We start from the raw sequence: 21,722 nt of genomic DNA, 5'->3' as shown, positions 1-21,722 counted from the left end.
GTTCAGTTCCAGAGTTAATTATAAATTACTTTGACTTAGATGTTCAGTTCGTTTCCAACACTGTCAAATTTTGGGGGGTGGGGTGGGCCTGATATCGGCCGATTAATTGGCTTTTTCCTGTTCCAAACTATCATTACTATATCTGCCTTTAAAAATCCATCATTGGTCGACCTCCAAAATGAAACAGTCTGGTTTCTAAAACACTAACAAATATATTATAAGTTGTGTCACAGTAAGGGAGTAATGATAATGAGTAACGATACATCTGTCAGGAATGATAAATCAATGATCAATATCAACGATGCAAAGTGAAAACATTGATACATAGCTTCATCTTAAGGACATGCCTTTATTTTTGAATTCTCACGCCACGTCTTTGTCACTATTTTTGTCCAAGCGCACCTCTTTCCTAAACGTTCACATAGTGCTAGCAACCTAGTGACAGGAAGATAATGGTAAGCAGTCAAGGAGAAGATAATGAGGATATTTATTGATAAAAACAATATTGATTGCAAGCCCTTGAGTAGATACACAGACTTTGTGTTATCACCAAATATCATATGGTTGTCCAAAGAATCAATATTGTATCAGCGAATGCTGATATTATGGCAGTGCTCTACAAATAAATGAATGTGTGGGAAACCCTGCACTATTTTTGTTAGCAATTTTGTCGATAAAATATCAGAAAATAGTGAGAAATGTTGTTTATAATTTCATACATCCTTTGTCTTAAAATGTCTTCTTTCGTCTATTTGTCATGTATGCAAAAAGGAGAGATCAAAATCTTCACATTCATACGTTCATTTTGCTGTTAATGATACTGCCTAATCATGTGGAATTCATTAACACGATGAACACAAAGAAAACTAATCCCTATATAAAAGTTGGACGTAAGCATGCACACTTTGGCCCAAGCCAAACAAGACGTTAATGATGTATTGAACTGTGCGCCCTGGCAGCAGTCACAGCCACCCATTCTCTCCCAAGAAACTGCTCTGTCCTGGATTCACCAGGAATAAAGAAGTAGGAGCGGATAAAGATACAGTCTTCTTGCATATTTCATGTGCTTCATCCTCTGTTTCATCGTTCTCAGAGCCCGGGCTCCCTCGAGGGCCAAACTTCCTGCTCAGATGGTGTCAAAGTTCTTGTCTGATAAACAGTCAGTCAGAGCCACATGGCAGAAACTTCAGCCGCTTTCCTGTCTGCCTGGCTGGCTGGCTGCATGTACAGAGAGTGGGCGGATTCCATAGAAACTCTAGCATAGCATGCATGAGAACCGCCAGGGAATAAAAAGACCACCACTTAACAGAGCTCAGTGATTTTCCACAATGGAACATCATAGTATGAATGCCACTGAGTAGAATTACTGTCCAACCTAAAAGGAGCAATCCGCGTTCTACGTCCTTTGAGTTCGCAACAGCGCACAGATTTGTGGCATGAGAGCTATTTGATGTTCATACAGTAGTGGGTGTGTTCTGTGCAGCCTGTATGATGACGAGAGTCCACAAAGAGATAACAATGGGTCAGACCTCAGCCACCGAGCAATCATTCCAAAGACACTCCCTATGCATGTGTAAACGTCACACTTATACACTTGCTTGTCCTGTTTACCCGGGTGAGATAACTCAATATCAAATCATCTGTCTACATCTTGACTTGCTCATGACACTTCTTCACCACAATGTTCTTGCCTTCAGGCTATCGTGGAAGCAAAAAAAGCCTTATACCATGATTAGCTTATTGACTACAATATAGACATGACTTCAGTCATTTTGCTCACCACAATATTGTCTGTTGTCTTTACATAAGAATGTCACCAACATTTTAGTCAACATGCCAGAATAAACCGCAGGGTTTTCCCCTTTTTTCTCTCAGAAGAAAAATGAAATAACACCTCAGAGACGACACAGCGTAGCTTGCCAGTAGCCTGCAGCTGCATTTTTGGAGTGGAAGCGACACAGTCCCGATAGTTGTTTGCTTGCCATCGTCTGGCAATGAGCCAAAAAGTCTGCGTTTGTTGTTTTACCCTCCAACAACTTCAACATCCACTCTGTAAATCCAACAGCAAACTGTGCGGCTCCCAGGCCGTACTTCCCTGGGAACCAACTGCAGCACACTGGCAAGATAACAGAGGTAACGCTTCTTTTACACTGCCGGTGCAGTAACCGCACTAACAACTACTTACCTGCAAGAGCCTACCCAAAAGCAAAATGTTTTTGAAAGCAGCTGCTGCCACTACAGTCCACAACGGTGCTGACAGGTAGGTGCTTCCCTGAACACTGGCAAAAGTGCAAGCTAGCTTGTAGCCGCAAGACAACAGAAATCACTGAAATTAGTAATCTGAAGTTTGGTGGAATGGTGGTGCAGTGGTTTCGGTTTCAAGCCCGGGGGTAGGGGAGCCATTCTGTGTGGAGTTTGCATGTTCTCCCCGTGTCAGCGTGGGTTTTCTCCACGTACTCCAGCTTCCTCCCAAAGTCCAAAGACATGCAGATTAACTGGTGACTCTAAATTGTCCATAGGTGTGAATGTGAGCGTATATGTATCAGCCCTATGATCATCTGGTGACCTGTCCAGGCTGTACCTGTCTCTCGCCCAGTGTTAGCTGGGATAGGCTCCAGCCCACCCACGACTCCTAACTGGATAAGCGGTTATGGAAATGAATGAATGAATGAATGAAAGTTTGCTGTAAACGTTACCCCAGGCCCACTCTATCTTCTGGTTGTCCATATAAGTTACTGGTGATGTAACTCCGGGTATTCAGACACTAACATTATCAGCTCCTCCATCTTGTCTTCTTCCTGCTTCTGGGATACCCACTTTTTGATCGGCCAAAGCCAGGCGGCAACCTCCAGATGTTTAACACGTGAACTCTATGCAGCAGAGCAAAATCTGTGCGTGTTCACGTGGGCAGCAACCGCTTAATACTTCAATCGCTGTTTCAAACCACCTCCCTTCTATCATCTTCCCCTCATTAAAATGACTGGAGGCAGCGAGTTACTGCACAGCGGTGTAAAGGCCCATAACTGTGGTATTCCCAGAGCTTGGTAAGCTTGTCTTTAAGTCACAAGGTTCTACTTGCCAAATTTGTATCAACTCTCAAATTATTAAGTATTATTAATTAAGTAATTTTGGGCTACTCCTAAAAAAAGCATTTTTAATTTTTCAATATATTAACAGGTTTTTGATTACTTTTTAATGGATATGTTAAATAGTTTATATATTCCAATTCCAATGTCTGAATATTCTTAAGAATTATAACTTCATTGCCCTTTGAAAAGGTGTACTTGTATTATCATTCTATTGCATATTAAAATGACATTTATCGCAAGTATTTCTGGGAAATATATCATCCAACAAAAGTAGTTACCGTGACAAGCAAAAGCCTGAGACATTCATGTTAAGAGTTCATATCTCTGCTTTACCTCAGACGTGGCCCAGTTGACCCATTTACAGCAACACTAGCATTCCTTGGAGCCAGTGAGTTAGACTGTGATACTTGTCAAGTATGCAGTCTGTTTCCTGGACGTTCTTGAACTAAAAAAAAAAAAAGAGCCAGAGGAAAAAGATGCTTGGCAATGCCTCCCTTCACAGCTACACCTCTCAGACAGAAAACACTGCTGTGCCAGTGCAGATGACGTTTTAGAGGAGAAGGGAGGTAGCCTGGCAATGCTGAGGAGGCTGGGAGCCATCTGTGCCTCTGCAAAGCAAGAGTTAAAATACTTTGCAAAATAGCTGCAACCTGCTGACAGCATGCTGAACAGCCTCACATTCTGTCAGAAACAGGGGGACTTTTATTTATTCAACGGACTGAACACCACATCATTCCAGCTCCAATCAGTCCATCTCCTCTTATCTCCTCAATTAAAGCCTCCTCTACTGCAGTTAAGGACGTGCCACTCCAACTGTATGCAGCCCAGACCTCGCCTCTTGAGGACAGATAACAACTCTTTCTTCCCAAATCAGTGAGTGCTTTTCCCTGAATGTGTGTGCGTAACAGAGTGGGAATGAAAACTGTGTCTGACCATATTAATATTTTCCTAAGATCCTCATGCTGAAGAGGGTGAGAACTAATCCTGTTGCAAACACGAGGATCAACACGCACAGCAATGTAAGCTGAATAAAGGGAGGCAAACAAAAATGCTCTGGTAAACTAATCTCAAAGCACATTATTATTGCAGCTACTGTATATGCATGAAGCACCTTGTGATGTCAGGTCACTCTGTTGTCTGGCTTGACAGTAATGCTGCTCAGGATTCATGAACTACACCCAGTCAGCGCCTCTCTCTGGTACCTCATCTACAGCCAACCAGGCCAGAGCACATTTGCATGTTATCTATTCACCACTCTCGCTTTGAATCAAAACACAAGATCTGAGACCTCATTTACATTCACTTCTTAAGAATATATAAACAGAAGCTAATTTTAAGAAGACAACCTGCATCTTTGCATTTTAGCATTAATTTCTGATGGCTTTACCTGATGATAATCTATGCCAGAGAAATTGTTGCAATGTTGATCCCTTTATGAACCAGGAAACAGTGGGTGCACTCGCTGACCTGCACAGGCTTCCAAAAACTGTTCTGCTCTGATGCAGCCAACAGGAAATTCACTATCAAGTTTTGAGTTTGTTTAGAGATTAACCTCAAACTACTTTTCTGCAATAAAGACGTCTGGTTGACATTACTAAAGATGAAAATCTGAACAAATCGTTTTATAAATGAGGCCTTTTCCAATGTCAAGAGACCTGTGGGATATTTTGGACATCTGTATGATTTTAGTTGTGCCTCTGGCAAAACTTAAAACACAGATTTGTCCCTCTATATTGATTGATGACAGGTCACTGTAGGTTAACACCACACAGCAATTAATAGACTTGATGAACTCAGATTGGTACAGCTCAGTAGCCTCCTTGATCTTCATCACTGTGGGGAGCTGGGTGATGGGTATCTCATCTATGAGTCCTTGTGGCTAAAGTTTCACATGAGGGCTGCTCGTTATGAGGAAAATATATGATATGTGATGACGTTAAATATTACTTGCGATAAACAGATATTAAAGTGTACTTAGGTCTGCCGTTCTGCTACTTTCAGTATACTGCTAAAATATGACAAACTGCTTGTTGAATCAAAATGGAAATTTTTTCCAACATACTTTTATTGAACTAAATCAACAATGAACTGAAAACAAAAGCCCCGTTTCCACCAAACACTTTCGGTATGGTACCTTTGGAGCCAAAAGGAACCCTTCAGACATGCTACCTAGACCCGAGCGTTTCCGTTGCAAACGGTATCCTTACGTGTCGGCAGGGTTGTTGTCACTCACTGCTCCGTCCATCATGATGGCCCACCAGTGGATGGAGACAAGAAATATAATGCTTTTCAATGTCCGTAATATTCATTCATTGTGCAAAATAAGAAAAAGCATGTTAGCCGATTCTGATTTCTGATTTTATCATTTTAAGGTCAATATCGGCTGATACGGTTGACGTGTCGATATTATCGTGCATCCCTACGTCTATGACTGCCCAGACTCATATGAAGTCATGACAGCTGACAAAGCTTCAAATATGGATGTTGCTGCAAAGAAGCTATAAATTCATGGATGCTTTATGCACATCTTCAACCCGGCAGCACAGACAACCAATACAACCAGCACAGTTTCAAGATAAGTGTCATCAATTCAGTATCTGACCAAATGTCTCCTCTTTTATTTCTCAGTTACGGCATTGAATAACAGCCAGAAAACATGATGATGTCACAGTGAAGCTGATCTTTGACCTCTCAGATATAAAACAGACTTTACTATTTTTTCTATTTGATATTTGTATGAAATGTTGTCAGAATTAGCGTGAGAATTCTTGAGTTATCGCCAAAAACGTGTTTTGTGAGGTCTTGGTGATCCTTAACCTTTTTGACCACCAAGATCTAATCAGTTCATCCTAAAACCCAGGTGAACATTTGTACAAATTTGAAGATAGTCCCTCAAGATATGTCTGAGATAAACATTCATGAGACTGAGATGGACGGACAGCCTGAAAACATAATGCCTCTGCCCACGGCTTTCTCTGGTGCGGAGGCATAAAAATCCCTAGTGCAATAACACAGTCTTTCACAAGGTGTTTCACACAAGTTGACACTGCGATAGCATAAAAAAAATATATACCTACACTGTACAGCCCTACTGCTTAGCTGTTATCAAGGATGTGCACACTCTTTGCATGTAAAGATTTGCATAAACCTCAGTCTTAATTTCATCTTAAATGCCTAATCAGTACTTTTTTGACTGAGTAAACAAGACAGAGGTATGTCCACGTTTGGACATGCAAATTGCAGACTGTATCTCTACCCAGCTTTTAGACGAGCCATACTGTAAGTACATTTCTTTGTGGTTATATTGGGGCACTGGAGGTTTGAAAAGTGTGCAATTCCCTGATTCTAGATTGCAACATCCACACTGATGTCTGTGTTTTATCTTAATTATATTGAGCCTACAAGTCATTATTATGGTGGCGTCTCCTTCCATAGAAAGCAACTGGAATTCCGCATCTGAGGTGAGCATCTGATGTACAATATAGAGGACAACATCACTGCAGTATCTGCTTTTCACCTTTCTTTCCACAGCTGGACAAGGTCACTCTAAATGTTGTTACCCCACCCCCACCCTAACTAATTTCATATGTCAGTTACAGCACGTGGATGACAGACTCCACTTTGACTCTGCTGCTAATTTTCTACTAACAGTCCCTTAGCGTGCATCAAACATAAGTAAATCCAGGACACCAGCACTGTAGATGATCCTGAGTGTGTGGCACAGCAATGACAGGAGACCATGAATCCCCTTTAGAGTGTCACACATTCCCACTGAGCAGAATGGTCAAGGTGATTGCCAGGTATCATTTTCTGTTTGACAAAACAAGCCATACCACCGCTGTACAACTGGACATGGGTGCTCCCCACATAACCTCTGGCTATAAATAGCAAGCCAATGACAGGAACTGCCTGGATAATGAGTTGAACAGAGGATGAAAGCAGCTATAGAAAAAAAGAGAGGGGGATTCTCTGCTCCAGGCTCTACAAGGACATGCTGAGGATTAGTCCTGGTAAGGGACACTACTGCCTCCATCAATGAGAAACACAAAGTCATGGAATCAATAACAAATTCAAACAGACAGATTGCAAATTTGTTGACAGATGCAATCTTCCTGGCTACAAACACTAGACACAAAAAAGACAGGAGCCTATCGGTAAACATCAATGATTAAAAAACTGTATACAGTGCTTTAGCCTGCATCATTACATCGACATAAGACCAGCCTCCCTCGGTGCTTTCATGTGTCTAGCCCAGCCCGTCCCGAACACAGCCCAGAAGCCGGAGACTATTTCCCCTTCTTGGATGGTTAACCATGAGAAAAACACAGGGTGTAATTACCTACAAACAACATTCACATTGACTGCCTCATAAATGACTGGTGCACTGCTCATATTTGAACTCTTCTTTCTGCCGGCGTAATCAAAAGGAACAGAAGAAAGTGAAAGCTGTTATTTGTTGCCCATTTGGTCTCTCCCAAAGGATCCATGAGCGTTTCCTTACAAGGCTGGCCTCTCCTATAAACACAAGACTACAACATAAGCTCTGCAATTAGGATATTTTACAACTTTTCTTTCCCTTTTGTCGTTATTGAAAAGTCCAGTTATGCTGCACAGTAAGCCATGACCAAAATAGAAAAGGTTTATTATTAAAGCATCTCTATTTCAGGCAGTGATCTGATGTTTCTGGAGCACTTCGGTAATGTAGGTTACAAGTAAATGTTACGTGGCAGGAGTAGAATCGCAGACAGGAGCTTAGTCAGGAGAGTTTGCTGTAATGAAGCATTTAAGGTCCTATTAAAGACATAAACAACAAGCTTCCACATAAAGGCACACTAAACACAACAAGGCCCTGTTTGACTGCTTCACATGGCACTGATCTAATGAGGAACAAATGGCTCGCTCATCATGTGAAGTAAAACTGCTTGCAGTGCATTGAAGTGGTACCAAAGGGCAACGTGCCATTAGTGGCAAATGTGAAATTTACATAAAAACACATGAAAAAAATAAGCAGTGCAGCTGAATTAGTAAATTAATTTGTACAATTGCAGGTTTATTTTGGAGAGAAAACATTAATAACCCTTCAGGCTGGTGCTAAACAGCACCTAGCTACCTTCACTGATTCAAATCTGATAAAAGTAAATCTTTGTATTGTGTATAGATCTTGAGTTAAGGGCTTTATCTACCACTGATGGTACTGAGGTCATATCCTCTGTATTTCTGAGGAAACTTTGGGGATTTTTGCAACCTAGGAGGACTTTAACATGAAAAACTTGGCCTAAACATGGGGGGATTCTACTCTATACCATAACACCAATATTTTAGACTCGATTTATTCAGTGTTTTTGCCAGTTTAAATCATGGGGTCCGTTTGTTTGAAGAGGAAGAGACTAAAAAAATCTCCTGAACATCTGGATCTTAAACTATCAGAGAAAAAAGGTAAGCACACATTAGCAGGTGCTGGGTGAGCGGCCCGTCTCTGACATGCCAAACAGCGTCAAAGAAACACTGATTTTTAACTTGAAACTGCTTTAATCTGTGTTTTACCTGTTTAAATCCCCAGGGGTCTTATTTATAAACACTGCGTATGCACAAAACGAGGCATGAAAAAGGAGTACGCCACTTCACACGCAAAAGTTGAGCTCTATAAAAACAGACTTGATGGGAGAAACGTTTGGGAGACAGGAAATTTGTGACAGACAGTGACATGGAAGTCTGATTGTAGAAACTGTCAAATATTTTCTGGCACACACCATTTTTGTCTTTGTTCGTATGTACAATTTCAGTAGAGATCCTACGCATTGTTTTATAAATGAGGCCCCTGGTCCATTTGTTTTGGAGAGAAGGAGACCTCTGCGGATAATTTGGCTCCCGGTAAAAATCTCCTGAACGTCACATCTCAAGTTGTCAGACAAAAAAATTTGTGCACACATTAGCAGGTGCTGGGCTAGCTGCCTGTCTCTGATGAGCCACACAGCATAGGAGAAACACTGATTTGTACGCTAAACTACTTTATTCAGTTTTTTTACCAATTTAATTCACCGGGTCAATTTGTTTTAGAGCGAAGGAGACCTCTGTGGATAATTCAGCTCACGCTAAAAACCTCCTGAATGTCTGTACAAAAAAAAAAAGTGAGCACACGTCAAGTTACCAGAGACAATCGGTGCGCAGAAACAAGCAGGTGCTGGGCTAGCAGCTCTTTTGTGATGTGCCAAACATCATAGGAGAAAACCTGATTTGTAACGTGAAATTGCTTTATTCAGCATTTTTACCCGTTTTAATCACCTGGTCTGTTTGTTTTAGAGAGGAAGAGACCTCTGTGAATAATTCGGCTGGTGAAAACCTCCTGAAGAAAGAACACTAAAGGAATCCTAACCGGGAGACGTTTCAGCTCACTGCTAGATGCCACTAAATCCCCCTGAATCTTAAACAATTTTCCCATTAAAAACGTACACACAGTGGGTGTTCTTGAAGCCCATTCCAATATTTTTTAGACTAGGTTTAGATTTCAATTTAACAACTTTTTTTTTCCCAACAAAACAGCCACTACAAAAAAGCCACGACATACCTCGTGTAGATAGGCTATGTATTCCTGGCAGTGTAAGGCTTTGAAGCAGAATTTAGATTTGTTTGTTAAAGAAAATAAATCAAGAAAAGTCTGTCAAGCTCAAATAACACACGAAATATCCAAATAATTAAAAATATTAACAGACTTTCATTTTAGTTTCTGGATTTTCTTGGGGTGTGTGTATGTGTAAGCTGCAGTATCTTCACTGTCTTGTTAGATAATGTAACTGACATGTCCCTTCACACAGGAGAAAACCCACAGAGTTGTCAGGTAAAACATTACTCTACCAAAGACAACACCATCACTGCATGTATTAATACTTCTTTCCAGTCGTGTTGGACTAAACACTGAGACAGAAAGAGGCAGATGGGGAGTATTGATCCAGCACGGATCCTGTTGAACTCCGGAGGCTGCAACGTTTCCAAGTACACAGTGAAATTCAAGATGTGAAGCCACGTAAAAACGTAAAATAACGTCCTGTTTCCAACCGTGTTTATTCCACTTGTTCCCCAAATGAGACACTCGCACAGTGACACGTTCACTTAGCATGTAAACAACCTGTCCTCTGGCTATTTATATGACAGACGTAGTCATATCAGGAAAGACACGTCTGCTTCACAGTGACTCATTAAATTAAAGGAGCGGATGTTGCTATATTGTTAACGCTGCTAACAAACAGGCTGTCATCAAAGTCAGTTTGGCGTCGCTCTCAAACCAACTGACACCGCGCGACTCTCTGTGACAGCTTCGTTAACGTCCGCCGACAAACACCGTTAACGGTAAAGTTTACACATTTTAACTCAACACATTATTAAAAAGAAGAAGAAGAAAGGCTGCGACACACTGTCAGAGAGAAAAGCTTCATCTCACCTGTTCAGTGTCGCTGCTGCTGCTGTTGTTTGATCAGGATGCTGCTGCCGCCGCCGCCTCACGCACGCGAGTCATTAAAGTGTTACCACCGGCCTGCTGGAGCCGGTAGGTGGAGCGCGTGGAGAGAGTTTTGGCGCAGTGCTCGAGGAGACTTCTGGGAAATGTAGTCTTTCTATCTATCAATGGCTGGAAGGCACCAGTGGAGTCTCCAACAATTTAAAAATAGAATAAAAAAATAATTATAACAACAACAGCAATAATAATAAAACTAATAATAATAACAATAACTCTATTATTGTTTTTATTTTATTTCATTTATTAATATTTTTTTTATCCAAACATACTGTTGGGGTTAAAAAAAAAGACTTTTTAAAAACACAGTCACTCTAGTCACTCCATAATAATAATAATAATAATAATAATAATAATACAAATAACAATAATAATAATGATTATTATTATTATTATTATTATTATTATTATGAAGTGTATGTCTTTTTAAAAAGTATATTCAAAACTATATAATAATAATTATCATTATCATTTATATTATTATAATTATGATTATTATTATTATTATTATCATTATTATTATTATAATTTTTCATACTTACAAATATTAAGTATTATGCCTATAGCTAAATAAACATATACAGTACATGATATGTACATAGAACAAACAATGTTAAAATAGCCAAATACTACTACTACTACCAATACTACTACTACTACTACTACTACTAATAATAATAATAATAATAACAATCATTAATATTATTATGATTATTATCAGAATTACAATTATCATTATTATTGCCGTTGTTGTTGTAGATATTATAGATATTAAAAAAAAAAAAAAAAACACCACAGGGGGGACACATTTACAATGCCTAAATATTGTCAATATGTAGTTAAGATTTAGGCTAATTTAGCATAATGATAATGATAAACTTTATTCCAGACTCAAATCCATATAAAATACATACAAAAACACAGACAATACAATAAAAACAACACAACAAGTAAGTTTAAAACACATACAGGCATGTTTTTATGGGGGTAAATATTAGTACTGCTTGATGGTTATCAATTTTTTTTCTTTATTGTTGTATTTCTTTATGAGAACCTGGTTGGGATTGTGCTTGAATGCTGGACATTTAAAGAAACCAAGATAGCATTTTGTATATTTTGTATAAAACTGTATACTAATCTAAAATACACAGTAAACCTTGTACAATCTAAGGCAAATAGATACGACAGTCCAACAAAAATATCTTAGAGCTTCCTTTGCTAACTTTATGAAGTAGTGTTTATTGACTTGGTGCAAGTTACTGAGAGAACCTAATGGCAGGCTCTTGGCTGGTGTTGTATTGGAATATATGTGTTTAAATAATATTCCGTCATTCTCTTGATTTAAATAGGGGAATTCAACACCCGTCTGAAACAGCTGCAACAAAAATATATACATAAAACCTCCAAAAATGTATGATTTATTGTAAGGATGAGATGTCTTTTTTAATAAAAGTTTTAAAACATTATATAAAAACCATAATATTTGCTTTATGTTGACTGTGTGGTGAAATGAAGTAGAACAGTGGTAACTAGAAGCTGCAGGAAATACATTTTTAAGTATTTATATGAATATTTAATTATTCAAATATTAAATCTGAACGTATTTTTAACTTTATTTATTTATTTGATAATGCAGTTTATATTAAAAGATACATAATCATATCGATATACATATAGTTGTGTATTGATATGATTATGTATCTTAAAAAATAAAACCTACTCCATAATGTTACTGCTAGTAGTCTACCCATAATGATTTAGGTAAGATGGAAAAAATAGGCCTATAACAAACATTGTGCATGTACAGTACAATTTAAAAAGACACAAGCAAAGCATTGTGTAACCCTGAAGGTAGAATTTACAGCAGCACTTGCTGACGTCAGGCAGGTTGTTCCTGTGTGTTGAATGTGCTGACAGGAATTTAAATAAATCTTATCAGGGAATAAAATACATTTTCAAAAATACCTTTCAAATATATGTGATCTTATTTGCTTCGGTTTACTAATTTATGAATTGTTATAAATGTAAGTGTTAAAACAATATTACAAACAATACAAATGTGACGAATCTGCCCGCGCGCGTCTTGGACTACATTTACCTACAGCGTGTGTCATTGAGAAACATGGCCGCCTCCACGGGAGCTACGAACGTTGCTGCCTCCGATTTACAAGATCCCTCTCCGGCGGGTCCGAGCATGGACAGTCCACCGCTTCAGTACAGTCTGATCCTGGAGCACCTGATCGGGGACAAGAGGCCCATAAAGGAGCTGAGTCCCGGTGTCATGGGGGGGCTGCCGGTGCCCGTGAAAACCGACGAGCAGAAGATGATCGAGAGGGGCATGGAGAGCTGCGCCTTCAAGTCTGTGCTGGCCTGTGTGGGAGGTAAGATATCAGCCTGACATTACAGGTACACATCACAGCTGTTTGATGTCTGTGTGGGTTTAGCTTTAGCGCTAAACTAAATGTTTTAATATGAGATTTGACTGTGCTGTAAACTGGTGTCAGAGCTCCGAAATCAGCTGCACATGTGGAGGAAGAGGACTGGAAGAGACGCCGGTGTTATGAGGCATACTGATACAGAGCTCAGATCATTGACTGACTGACAGAAGGCAACGTTTTCTTGCATCTTACATCTTTATTTTTATAACACTTATTTTGTGTGGTTTAATTGTGTTCCTCGTATGTAGTTCCTGTTGCTCAATGTTGTATAGTTTATGAACAGTTTTTATCATTGTTCTCTAATAATTTTATTTATTTATTTTTGTATTTTAAAGTGCCTTAACTTTGTTTTGAAAAGTGCCATGTAAATAACATATTATTATCATTATTATTATTATTATTATTATTATTATTATTGTTATTATTATTTATTTGAATGACTGTATTATTTTATTTTAAGCTATATTATTATTGATGTTATTATGTATTATACCATATTATTGTGTTACATACATACCAGACTTTTACTTTACTAAATTGTATCATACTAAATTATATTATATTTGATATTGTGTTTTACTCTTGCACTATACTATATTATGTTACACTAGATTATTATTATATTTGTTATTATTAGAAAATAGAAATAGAAAGAACTTTATTAATCCCCAAAAGGAAATTCAGCTATCCAGCAGCTCATAATAAAAATTAAATAAAATACGTTAAAATAAAAGTAAATGAGCAAATAGACATTAAATTAAGATAAATTGTCCATTACACAAAATTGTATCATACTGTATCATATTATATTTGATATTGTGTTGCACTGCACTATACTATTTTATGTTACACTAGATTATTAAAACAAGCTGTCTGAAAACGACGCTTTGGGAATCTGTGATGCTAATTAAATATTTTACAGACCAAAGATTCACTGATAATATGAAATGATTGCTGTGACATTTCCTGTACTTTACACACATGTGATTAATTACTGTAAGGAAATCATCATATTTTATTCTTCGAGTCTGTAAATATTGTTGTGCTTCATTGTGTGGACACTCATGCTGGTGTCTTTGTTCTCCGCAGGTTTTGTCCTCGGAGGAGCTTTTGGTGTTTTCACAGCCGGCATCGATACCAATGTTGGTATTGATCCCAAAGACCCTCTGAGAACTCCGACAGCACGAGAAGTACTCAAAGACATGGGCCAGAGGGGGATGTCCTACGCCAAGAACTTTGCCATCGTGGGCGCCATGTTCTCCTGCACAGAGTGCATCATAGAATCAGTAGGTCACACTGCTTCTTAATGAAATCCTGCTTGTCATATTGTTACTGTAATGCCATTTAATATCACATGTAGAATGTGTTTTGGGAACCTCATGTTTGTGTTCTGCTTTTATTAAGTCTCCTCAGAATGGTGTGATGGTGCCCTCTGGTGCTAAACTGCTGTATTTGATCCTCCAAGTGATGATGTGCAAAATAATCCATTGTAACTTCTCTCCTGTGTGTTTTTCACCTGCAGCACAGAGGTAAATCTGACTGGAAGAACGCCGTGTACAGCGGCTGTGTTACTGGAGGAGCCATCGGATTTCGTGGTATGTGACCTGGTGTCTTCACTTTGATGTTTTAAATTTAAAGTGGTATATTTCTCTTGTCCTGACGTGTATTGTTTGTCTGTCTTGCAGCTGGTCTGAAGGCTGGGGTGCTGGGATGTGGAGGCTTCGCTGCATTCTCTGCTGCCATCGAATATTATTTACGGTGAACCACCAAAGAGTGGCTCTGTGGACTCAATGGATTCACATGTGGGAAATCCAGCTTGTGAATATTTACCTGCACACGGAGGATTGCTGCATAAGAAGAACTGATGTATTCGGTGGAAGGGGCAGGATTTTTGTTGGTAAAAGAACTGTGTTACTTTTACTATATGGACAATTTGAGCACAGCAAAGTAGCTTCATGTGGAGAAACTGAGCAGAGTGGATCTGCTTCTGTGTCGAAGGTTTTAAGGATGAGATGAAAATGTTGAACCCAGTTCACCTCCATTCTGAGCCACGACCAACTCAAATGGGACTCAGATAAACGCTGTTATTCATTATTAGAATAATGTGTCTACTCAACTAATCTACATCAGAATTATTTATATGAATAAAGATGTTTTTGTTAACTTGTTCAAAACTTTTCTTCTTGAGGTTTACCAGTGTCCATGTCCACGAAACCTTAATCTGCCTTTTAACAATAATAGTCTTGATGCGAGAGAGTTGGAGTTGACAGAGATTGTTTTTGGGGTTTCCGCCATGATCGCTGTCCCAGGCCTTGCGTACCAACAGAGCATTTACAGAGCTAAATATAAATTTGGGGCAGGTGTTTTAATCAATTACGAGTACAAAGTTGCCAAAATCAAAATCATTGGGAGAGTCATGGGAATTGTTTGAAGCAAATAGCGACATTATAGGTATCATGTTACTTTTTTTTTTTGTGGGGGGGGGGGGTCATTTAGCTCAGGCTATTTATGATTTTTGTACTGTACTATACTGAAAAAGGAGCCTCCATGCTGCATGATCTTAACATTTAATATGGAACGTGTCCAGACTGTTAGCACATGTCAGTGTCTTACTATTAAATAATGTGTTTATCTAGGAAGTCGAAACATTTTCTAAACAAACAAATTTTCTAAAAACAATTCCAATCTGAAACGTAACTAAAGCTGTCAGACAAATGTAACGGAGTAAAAAGTACAACCAAAGTAGAAGTTTAAAGCTGCACAATGGAAAAACAGTAAAATACAAGTAACTCAAAGCAGAGAGAGAGATAACCCAATCTGTGAAAAGAATAATGTATATTTGTTTTTTAATATTGTGTCATAGTTATTTCAGAAGAGAAAGTTACAGTGCTTGTAAATAAGGGCCAAAGCCAAAAGCATTTTCTAATGGTAACATTTCAGTACTGGAGTTAGACCTGAGCAAGAAAAGGAGACAAAGACCACCTATTGTGGAAAATATGCAATTTGGAATAAAGTTCCAAATTGATTCTGGGTCACAGAGAATTCTTTTTGATCCAGGTGATTTTAAAGGTGTAGATCAGGGTAGTAAAATCTAAGATGGTGAACATTCACAGGTCATCTCTGAATTGACCACCAGGGGGCACAATATGCAAAGATCTGAACCTTAAATTATTGAATGTGCTGTAGTCTTTCAGGGGGAGAAAAACTGCTGTTACTGCGCAAGTTTAAGATGATGTATGAATGATTTCAGTGCATCAGGTGGGAAAAACATAAATAGATGAAAGTCACTATTCTGACATTTCCTGCAAGCACTGTTTACCAAAACTCAAAATGACACACAGGTGCTGATTATTGTTGTCACATGCTCCATTTAATCAGCATTATCTTACAATATGTGGACATGAAAATGTTATGATGTAGAATCTTCGTCGTTATTAACAGTTAAACCTTATTCACGTGAAATGGTACATCATGGACAAATGAAATTGTCACCAAAAACTTGAAGCTCTGACCAAGTGCTGTTAAACAAATATGACCCTTACCGGCTTGATGGGGGCGCTAGACTTAATGGTCAACTTTGAAAGAATATAACTCCTGTGCTTCAAGTCCTACTTACACTGAACTTAGTACAGTTTCATCAACCATTAATGGCTGCCTCACTACATTTCCACCATTTTGAAATTTTTGAAAAACACATTTTTGATATGTTCTCCTAAACCGTAGATGCCACATGGACCAAGTTTTCTGTGAATTATTATTGGGCCAAGCAGGATCATGCACCATGCCACACTGCAAACATCACTCAAGAATGACCCAAGGAATGTGACAAAGACCTCAAAGTGTCAACCTGGCCTCCAAATTCCCCAGATCCCAATCTGAATGAACATCTGTGGCATGTGTCGTGACTCCACCTCACAACCCACTGGACTAAATGGATCTGCCACCAACGCACTGGCGCCAGACACCGCAGGACACTCCCAGAGATCCTGTGTCCATGCCTCAATGGGTCAGAGCCAAGTCCAATCCAAGGAGGCCCCACCTTGGATTAGGGGAACATCTGGGGTACTGGCACATCACAAGAATCCTTTAGCAGATTGGGACCTGGGAAATTTAGAAGCCAGGTCGACACCTTGAGCTTTTTCTCACACTCCACAGGCCATTTATGAACAGTTTTTGTAGTGTGGCATGGTGCATTATCCTGCTGGGGGGCCACTGCCATTGGGGAGTACTGTTGCCATGAGGGGGGGGGTACTTGGTCTGCAACGGTGTTTGAGTGGGTGGAACATGTCAGGTGGTATCCACATAAATACCAGAACCAAAGGTTTCCCAGCAGAACAATGCATTGGAACAAAATAATCAAAGTTATTCACTTCACCTGTCAGTGGTTTGAATGTTTTGGCTGACATGTTTCCAGAGAGACTCAATCATTGACACAGACGGACACAAAGTGAGAGTGTTTTGGTAACTTTTATTTTACTAAAAAAAAAGGGGGAGAAAAGTTCACATTGACATTTAGTCTCAATATTACAGTATATTGAAATTCTTCTCAAAGGAAGTAAAATACAACATTTTTTATTCCATTTTAATCTTATATTAAAAATATCAAATAGTACTCATCTAGCAGTGCTTACAGTATCTTAAGATATGTCGCAGGCTTGATAGCAGAAAGGTTGGCTTTGTACATAGCAGAGATGGGCGTTTGCCGGTCTTAGCGAGGGCCTTGCAGAGACAACCTACCTTTGTGTTACCTGGCCTGGTCTGATTGACAAGCTGAACATGCAATGAGGGCAACTACACAAATCAACTCTATAGATTATACCGGTGCAGTAAGACACTTGGAACAGGCTTGCAATGAAACAACAAGAAAAAAAAGCTAAATGTTCCATTCACTGTGTTTTTTCCCTACAACCCTCATGTCACAGAGTGCCCTCTCTCCTCTACAAAGTGATCTGAAATTAATTGGCAGACTTTTTTTTTTTTCAGTACAGCTTACCAACCATGGACATGGTGAATGAGAAAATCAGACTAAAAATAACGTCACTACCTGAATAAACTTCAAAAAACAGACTCCTTAGAGCATTTCTCTAGTTGCACAGAACTGTACAGGCACACATATTATATATATTTAAAATAAATAGGGCTAATTTGGCCAAGACTCACTGGGGAGGGCAGCTCTCTCTTGTTTGTCAGCACAGAGAGACACGTCACCAGCCGTTTATTAGGGTGGCTCCCAGCCACTTCTACACCTCACAAGTTCTCATAGTCCCTTAAACACACAGACACACACACACATGTGCACGCACACACTCACTCAAGTACATCCATATCGTCACTCACACACCCCGGCCTCCTCCACCACATGCACAAAGCCAGAAAGACAGAAAAAAGGAAACAAAACAGCTGCTGAACATAATTATTAAACATGTAAATGCCATTTTTTTCTGGAATGCCTCTGATCAGGAAAAAGAAGCTGAGTCGACTCATCAAACCAGCGTCTGGACAGGGCTCGCTTATGACACACACCGGTATGATCCTGTGCCACCGCGCCAGGCTGTGGGCTCGGACCCCCATCGATCTTTTCCACAGTGGTCCCAGAATGCCTTGTTGTCTTGTCGGTGGGAGGGGCGGCTCTGCTCTCCTCACATTACAAACAGGACATGTGACTACTAGACGACCAGGAAATCTCCTTCACGACCTCCCTACGTGCTCGGCTCCATCTCTTTTTAGGAATTGGGGGGGGGGGGGGGGGGGGCAGACAGGAGGGATGCGTGTTTTGGGGGCTGTACAGTCAAGATGAGCTGCCTGCTGGACGGAGAGGTGAGGCAGGAGGACCGAGTGGCGAGGACCAAGGTTTGTATGGAGTCTCTCACGCTCTCCTCTCCAGATGGCGCCCTGAGGGAGGCGGGTGGGGACTAAACGTCAGTGGAAAAGTAGAGCGTGTTGCGCTTCAGTTCGGCAAAGGAGATAGGAGGATGCTGCAGGTAATAGAGCAGCACCTGGACCTGTTAAGAAAGAAAACAAGTTTGTTTGGTTAAAAATTTGTTTTAATTCTTTCCAAATTAAAGTGGAGACAGACAACTTGTCAACTTTTCCAAGAGATATTACTGTCGCTGCCGTTGTTGCAGAGACAACAAGAACACTTTCCATTGTCCTCTGAGCCTAGCAACCACCAACAAACAGGACACACTGCTTTATGTTTTCCACAATTAACTCAGCTGTGTCATCATCCAGCATTTCTGCTACTGGATATAGTCACAGCAAAGAACTTACACTGATACTTTTGGTAAGTGGGGATAGCTGGGGAGGGGAGGCGCTGCAAAGTGATGACACAGAATCAGAGGAGAGACAGAGCGCACATGAGAGACTACTGAAATAACAAAAGGAAGAGAAGGAGAAGTGGGGCAAGGGTTCACGTCCACGCCAGCCCTTAGCTTGTACTCAATGCTTTAATATTTTTCCATCCATCCATTTTCATCCGCTTATCAGGGGCCGGGTCAAAGGGGCAGCAGGCCAAGCAAAGCACCCCAGACGTTCCTCTCCCCAGCAGCACTTTCCAGCTCCTCCTGGGGGACCCTGAGGCATTCCCAGGCCAGATGAGATATGTAATCCCTCCAGTGTGTTCTGGGTCTGCCCCGGGGCCTCCTACCAGTGGGAGGTGCAACAGGAGGCATCCAGGAGGCATCCTGATCAGATGCCCGAACCACCTCAACTGACCCTTTTCGACGAGAAGAGCAGTGGCTCTACTCCGAGCTCCCTCTGGATGTCCGAGCTCCTTACCCTATCTCTAAGGCTGAGCCCATAAAATCAAAAAATATTTAAAAACTACAACATAAAGGATGTTTATATTGTTTTGTTCGAACTACGCTTTTCGTCATCTAAAGCAACAATTTCACTACAGTTGTACATCTACAGCACAAGTTATCAATCTGACTGTGATCTAACACTGGCTGCCATTCACCTTTTATGAATGGGTGCAGTACATAGTTTTATCTATAAGGTCACTTGGATCTACTTCCTCATCATTTTTTCTTCCACAAATGAACCACCTGATGTGAAGCAGACTGTGTCTTCCTATGCTTGAATGTCTCTAAGTAAAAATTATTACAGAACAACTTTGCTCTCTTTTAGAGTTTTAAATGATAATTATGACTCTTGTGTTTGACTGCTACGAACTATTTAATTGTTAGTTAATATTTAAGGATGTCTGGCTGCTTTGAAGTTGGACTGCTGCTTAATTCAGCACTTATTTGGAAAGTTGTTCTTTGCTCTGTTATCTGCCTGAAGCTGGATTCTGCCTTTGTTAATTGCTTCTTGAAGTTTGTCTGCAGTCTGTGTTTAACTCAGTCTGCTGCTTAGCAACAGCTCCCGTGAAAAAACACACCACCCTGACCTGTGACTACTAAAATAAAGTTTAAAGAAAACCTTTTTTATGATTTTGATGAATTCTGACAGTCAGTTAAGTCACAAATGAACACGTCTGGAAAATCTGCTTTATTAAAACAGTCTAATGTTCCACAAATGTCCCTGAATCCCTCCTTTCATGGGTCTCATCAGACGGGCATATGTCTGGAAAACTTAATTTGATTCACTCTTTGTTTAACGTTGCTAGCAGTTTACCAGGAAACACAGGTTCTTGTCGGTAATTTAATTTACAATATGTATTTTACTCACCTGAGAAGGTGCATTTGTGAGTCTGTGTCTCTAAAACATGTCCAGCAAAGTCTTTATTGCTGCTACATGGTTCTTTTATTAAAATAAAGGAGAATCCATCATATGAGATTATGTTGAGGATATGGCAGCGGAAGCATCTTTCTTTGGTGTGTGACATTTTGTATACTTGCGCTATAAACATTTAGAATTTAAAGAAGCCCCAATACAAACACTCAGCTTCACTGTAGTGGACTGACGGGACCTCCTGCATGTGCACGCTGCCCCATTTATGATGATTTACTCTGGATGTTGTTTATTCTGCCAAGGCAAAAAAAAACATTTGTGCACAGGAAACTCATCTCTCAGTAGAGATGAATGGATGGCCTGCAGCCTAAATACAGCTGGGAGAGTAGACCGCAGTGACAGGGGTCACTGAGCGACGTGGGAGTGAAATTCATCCGGAAAACATGTGCGCCGACCGAGGAAATCTGCATGTACGCACCAGTCTACCATCTACGATGTACAGTCACAGAGGGGATGCATACTGAGTTTTTGTAGATTCATAGGTCCGAAAACTAAAACTTTGTCTAAACATTGCTACAACTGTGTGAAAGGTAAACATATCCACACAATTATTAGTTTTAAGGCAGCATCAGGGCTGGAAATTAGCACCAGCCATTAGCCAAATGCTAATAAAATATGCAAGTGGCTGCTAGTTTTGCGTCACTCACCAGCCGAAAAAAACCCAAAACAACGGCAAACAAATGAGTTGCTGCTAGATTTTGGAATCCACCGGCCACAGAGGCAGATGGACTAAAAAGTTAATTTCCAACCCTGGTCAGCACCAAAATGCGTCTGTGTGTAGGTACCTGTGCCATCACGTCATGTGACCAGATGTCAGAGGCGGAGGTGATGTGCTGTCCCTTCGTGCTCTCTGACTCTGAGGGCCTGAGCAGAGTGGGGCCAAACACAGTGGCCAGGTTATGGAGGGACATCTTGTTGATGGGCTCCTTTTCAGCCACCCTGTAAAAAAAACAA

General features: G+C 40.1%; 3 protein-coding genes across 7 annotated transcripts in view; 1 reads left to right on the top strand and 2 right to left on the bottom strand.

Moving 5' to 3' along the window:
* Positions 1-10,636, bottom strand: part of specc1 (sperm antigen with calponin homology and coiled-coil domains 1) — a 151,817-nt gene extending 141,181 nt beyond the window's left edge. Inside the window, exon 1 of the mRNA XM_049592035.1 lies at positions 10,525-10,636. The gene's annotated coding sequence lies outside the window, so the exon portion shown is untranslated. The remainder of the gene's footprint in view (positions 1-10,524) is intronic.
* Positions 10,637-12,501: 1,865 nt separating this feature from the next.
* On the top strand, positions 12,502-15,197 carry timm22 (translocase of inner mitochondrial membrane 22 homolog (yeast)). The gene is made up of 4 exons (XM_049592050.1): positions 12,502-12,977; positions 14,124-14,320; positions 14,557-14,629; positions 14,720-15,197. Exons 1-4 carry the CDS (start codon positions 12,719-12,721, stop codon positions 14,794-14,796), a joined length of 606 nt encoding a protein of 201 aa, XP_049448007.1. The 5' UTR covers positions 12,502-12,718; the 3' UTR covers positions 14,797-15,197.
* Positions 15,198-17,482: 2,285 nt separating this feature from the next.
* abr (ABR activator of RhoGEF and GTPase) overlaps positions 17,483-21,722 on the bottom strand; it is a 211,318-nt gene continuing 207,078 nt past the window's right edge. For all 5 annotated transcript variants that reach the window (XM_049592030.1, XM_049592031.1, XM_049592032.1 and 2 more), the window contains 2 exons: positions 21,554-21,707; positions 17,483-19,036 (listed from right to left, as the gene is read on the bottom strand). In XM_049592030.1, coding sequence (XP_049447987.1) covers positions 18,947-19,036; positions 21,554-21,707 — 244 coding nt within the window. In that variant the 3' untranslated portion in view covers positions 17,483-18,946. The remainder of the gene's footprint in view (positions 19,037-21,553; positions 21,708-21,722) is intronic.

Source organism: Epinephelus fuscoguttatus, linkage group LG12 (genome assembly GCF_011397635.1).
Source record: "Epinephelus fuscoguttatus linkage group LG12, E.fuscoguttatus.final_Chr_v1".
In the NCBI taxonomy this organism is placed as follows: domain Eukaryota; kingdom Metazoa; phylum Chordata; class Actinopteri; order Perciformes; family Serranidae; genus Epinephelus; species Epinephelus fuscoguttatus.
Note: the sequence above shows the minus strand (reverse complement) of the source record. Positions and strands in the feature narration are given on the sequence as shown.